Source organism: Vicia villosa, unplaced genomic scaffold, assembly GCF_029867415.1.
Source record: "Vicia villosa cultivar HV-30 ecotype Madison, WI unplaced genomic scaffold, Vvil1.0 ctg.000849F_1_1_2_unsc, whole genome shotgun sequence".
NCBI lineage: Eukaryota > Viridiplantae > Streptophyta > Magnoliopsida > Fabales > Fabaceae > Vicia > Vicia villosa.
In genome coordinates, this window is record NW_026705378.1 from 38,558 (window position 1) to 43,629 (window position 5,072).

The 5,072-nt window shown below is 27.3% G+C and overlaps 1 protein-coding gene across 1 annotated transcript; it reads right to left on the minus strand.

Moving 5' to 3' along the window:
- Positions 1–3,059: 3,059 nt before the first annotated feature.
- On the minus strand, positions 3,060–4,840 carry LOC131631609 (bidirectional sugar transporter N3-like). The gene is made up of 6 exons (XM_058902394.1): positions 4,601–4,840; positions 4,441–4,477; positions 4,084–4,294; positions 3,807–3,968; positions 3,608–3,727; positions 3,060–3,526 (listed from the first exon to the last, which is right to left on the minus strand). Exons 1-6 carry the CDS (start codon positions 4,656–4,658, stop codon positions 3,236–3,238), a joined length of 879 nt encoding a protein of 292 aa, XP_058758377.1. The 5' UTR covers positions 4,659–4,840; the 3' UTR covers positions 3,060–3,235.
- Between the last annotated feature and the right edge of the window lie 232 nt (positions 4,841–5,072).

A 5,072-nucleotide genomic window follows, 5' to 3' on the forward strand; every position in this document is an offset into this window, starting at 1 on the left:
CAAAATTTAGCAGAAATAAATTATAGTTAAATAGCGCATCATAAAATATTTATCAGGTTAAATTGTAATTAAATAAAATCTATTTGTTTTGTATTGGTTAAACTTTAGCTATCATACATCGAGATTCCAAAAACATGAGACGACTTAGGTTGGAAATGTTTGTAGAATTCTAAAGAGGGTGGCAAAATCGGACCCATATATCGAACATGTTAGGTTTACCTACACTTTTTCAAGGGACGGAACAAGGATTTAGACGTGTATCATCTAATATCTTGCTCCACACTTCTTTTTCGCGCAATTTTGCAAATGCGGGTATTAATATAAATTTTATTAGTTTTATAGTTTATAAATGTACTGTCCCCTGACTAGCTTGATTTGCCCTATCTTTTTTTTAGGCAGCACAAATATTTAACTATATTTTTTTCACCCATTTATACAAATTTTTGTATGAATGATATAAATGAGATAGACATGCTCGTTTGTCATTAGAGTGACTTCATGTGATTTTATTTTAATTTTGATATAATAATTTATATTTCTTTGTTTGCCATCCCTCAAGTGTGATTCTATTTTAATGTGGCTCAACAAATTTTGAGTGACAATGTTGGCCGTACACGGCTAGCATAGTTGCTACGTACACATATAACAAATACGCACTAGCAAAGACAAAAACATGGTTGCCAAAGTTTACGCCATTCTTTCGCAAATAACACCAATTTTTGTGTTCTTGAAATGTACTTGCTTTGTCTAATTGTGATATATATAAATGTTGCTTGTTTCTTCTATCTCATGACGTGTTTCTGACTCCTATTTTTTTGTAAGGGACTTCTTTTTCCAATTTCATATATTGTTATTCAAAGTCCTTTTCATTTTATTTATAGCAAACTAACTATTTATGTCTCATTTGTCTTCACTTGTTTAATAAATAAAATTTAAATTGTCATAAAAACTATTTAATTAAATTAGTCAAATTTAAATTATCACAAATAACTATAAATATGATACATTGGGATATATATATATATATATATATATATATATATATATATATATATATATATATATATATATATATATATATATATATATATATATAAATTGTAAAATAGACATTTAAATATATTTTAAGATTTATTTAGCCTATTTAAAAATAGATAAAAATGATTATTTATTAGATTTCATGTAAATCAAATTTTTAATTAAGTTTTAAATTTGACGAAACTTTTATATATATATATATATATATATATATATATATATATATATATATTATAAAAATTGTAAAATAGAAATTTAAAAATATTTTAAGATTTATTTAGCCTATTTAAAAATAGATAAAAATGTTTATTTATTAGATTTCATGTAAATCAAATTTTTAATTAAGTTTTAAATTTGACGAAACTTTTAATAGGCAATATACTAGACTCGAGTCTAAAAAATTGACTTCATATTCTAAATCTATTGCTTTTAAATTCTGATTAGACTTGACTTGGTTTATTCTCACCTTTCTCTAGCAATATAATAGTTATTTATATGTTATTTTTATGAAAAAGAAAATATATTAATGTACACTGAGTTTTATTTATTTTTATAAAATTTGTGAAAAAATAAATCTATATGATAAAATAATTATGATGGATGAATGTATAAAATTTAATAAATAACCATTAAGTTTAATTCTTATTAGAAAAAATATTTTTTTTAATAGATTTTTAGTTATCAATCAATCGTTTTTAAGAGAGCAAATGATTGCAAGATAAGTCAAAGCTTAGTCTTTCTTTCGAGCTTTAAAGTTGATCATTATAATTTGGAAGTTATTTTTCTGAATCTTAGAGGGTTGATTCAGCTGGTTTCTAAGCTTGGTCTTTTTCTTTTTACTTTAAACTTAGTCAGTTTAATTTGGAGGTCTTTTATTTTTTTTTATGTTGATGGTACCTTAATGTTGGCCGATCCGTCAGTCAAGACTTTCTGGACTATTAATGCTATTTTAAAGGGGTTTGAGCTTAAGGTCTAGGATTTAGGATTTAGAGATAAAAACTCTTGATGGGTTTTTTTTTGTCTTTGGTCTTATATTTTATCTCCTTGTTACGGTGTTGCTGGTGTATTATCTCGTTGTAGGGGTAGATCCACTTGGTGGAAGGGAGTATATTTACTTCCAAAAAATGATACTCCGAATCAATTTGAGTTGGGTTTAACTAAAAAGGTTGGGTCTGGTCTCTTAACCTTTTTTAGAGAGATCCTTGGTTAGATAGTAGTCCCCTTAAGAATTGGTTTTAGAGACTTTTCTCTATTTTCAAAATTCAAAATGGGATTGTCAGTGAGGACGGAAGTGATTAGGATATGATTATTTGGAATATTAGATGGAGACACTTGTTTTTTATTTATCAAGAACCTTTGTTTGATGAGCATTTCTCAATTCTTCGAGAGTTCAACTTTAGTGAGACGACTGAGAAGTGGATTTTGAGACATAATAAAGATAACTCATTCTTTGTCGCGTCTGTCTATCGGATCCAAAATAATTGTGTTTTAATCTCTATGAAAAATGTTGATAACATGTTTTATTCTCTTCCTACAATATGGGATTGTTAGTTCCTTTTAAGGTAGTAGTTTTTTTTTTTGGAAATTTTTCTATATTATGTTTCCTTCAAAGAAAAATTTATTCAATTAATAAAGTCATCACCGATTAGGAGGAAATCTCTTGTACCCTATGCGAATTAAGTTGATTTGGTTTTTAATTTGTTCCCGACCTGTAGTGTGGTTTTTAGTATATGATATAAGATTCTTAGTGTGGTTTCTAAATTGTAAGGTTTGACTTTGAGTTTTTTCCTTCTTTAAGTCTCAAATCTAAATTTAAGTCTAACTTTTCTAAAGAGCCAAATTAAACCCTCCAAAAAATTAGATAAGTAAAATTTGCTTATAAAAGAGATTCCTAAATCTAAAATTTAAAGAGCCAAATTACACACTCTAAAAAATTAGATAACTAGAATTTGCTTATAAAAGAGAGTAAAATAATGTATACTTATTAATTAAGTATAATTAAACTTTAAAGCTTGAACACATGATGAAGAGGAGTAGATTACTTAATTGATTTTGTTGATGAAGTCACACATGCATAACCATGATACAATAGAATCACTACTCCTTGAAACTATCATCATGATTAATTCATGCACTTCACATTTTTAAGAGTATATTATCATATTATCATACATTATATATAATATTACCACACAATTCACACCACAACTCCTAACTCTATAGCTTCCACATTTTTCTCTTGCTTCTCATTTTCATCTTCCAAACCCAACTTCTTCACTTGAAGTTGTTGATTAATTTCCTCAATAATATCATCATTTTCATCTAATGGAAATGGAAACACATCACAAGACCCCAAACCCAATGGATTCACAACAACAATACTTATCCCTTGATCTTGCTCTTCATCATTCTTACCACCATATCTTGAGTAATAAACATATAACACCATCTGAATTATCCCCAATAACAATCCAACCACATTAGGAAGCTGCCAAAAAAATTTGTTAATTAGATGATAATTCTAATTAATAATTATTTAATTAATTTAACTAAATATGCATATACTTACATAAATGCACATATCCTTTTTAAAGAAACCATATCCAAACCATATAATGGCACTCAATGTAAGGAAAAGTGACAAATTGAATGGCATATACTTTACACTTCTTGTTTTAACAACTCGTACCTACACATTAATTAATAATTAATAACATATAACTAATATAGAAATTAATTAAAATTATTATAATTATATATTTACTTACCACAATGCTTAGAGGTGCTGCAAACACACTCACTGACATAGCAACACAAATCCATCCAAGAACTATAGCTTTATAGTCTTTAGGTATAGCAAATGTTGTGAGCAAGTAGATCAAGGTGAATAAAACAACATTCATACCCACAAATTGTATTATGGTTGATTTCTGCAATTAAAAAAAAATTAAACACATAATTATGTAACAATTAATGGTGAGTACTTGTTATATATTAATTAATAAAAATAATAATTTATGAACTAGAATTTATTTATTTATTTACCCTTGCATGTCTAGGGGCATAGACTATATACATGACACAGTAGATAACTTCTATGCCACATCCAATTGTGTTGATGGAAATGATGTAAAAAGAACTTGTTTTCATAATTCCATAGAATAGCCAAAGCATACAACTGAATAATGCTACCACATATGGTAGTGACTTGAAGCCTTCAGTGCATTTATTTTTGTATATTCGGTAAAAAGTTGGCCTACAATAATAATAAATACATAAATAAATAAATAAATATATAAATAAATATATAAATAAATATATAAATAAATAAATATATATAAAATGATGTTAAATATTGAATTACAAACTTGAAATAAAATGGGAATATTTAAATATTCTTACACTGGAGCTAAGAACACCATGCAGGAAATGAGGTTACCTATTAATCAAAAGAAAAATATGTTAATTTTTTAGTTTGAGTGTTAGAAAAAGAAGAAAAAAAATGGAGAGAAAGAAAAGTGAAAGAAAGAAAGTGGAGAGAAAGAAAATGTATATGTGTTACCTAGTATACCAAAAATTTTGGCTAAACCAGGGTAGGCTTCCAATGGAATGAGAGGCATGATTCTGTTGTTGGTGTTGTTGTTGAGATTTTTGATAGAGAAAAAGCTAGCACAAGTTTTAGGGTTAGGATTTGGGAGAGGAAAAACCTAGGGTTTGGTTTTTCTTCCAAATCAACCCCTCAATCTCATGCAAGCTAGGTAGTTCTGAATGAAGAAGAATTGATGAGAAAGTGATGCTATATATACATATAAGGACATGGAGTGAGAGAGATAAAAAAGATGAAAAGATGAAAAAAAGTGAGGAAAGAATAAAAAAAGAAAAGGGAAAGGTAAACAGAAAAATTTGGATGTATTGTTATTGTTGTTGAAGGTGGTGATATTCATGTGTGATTGAGTCATTCAGGGTTCATGAGGGTTTGTTGTTTTTAGTAGGTAGCGTACCACAAAACCATTTCCTTTATTGATGACTATTTG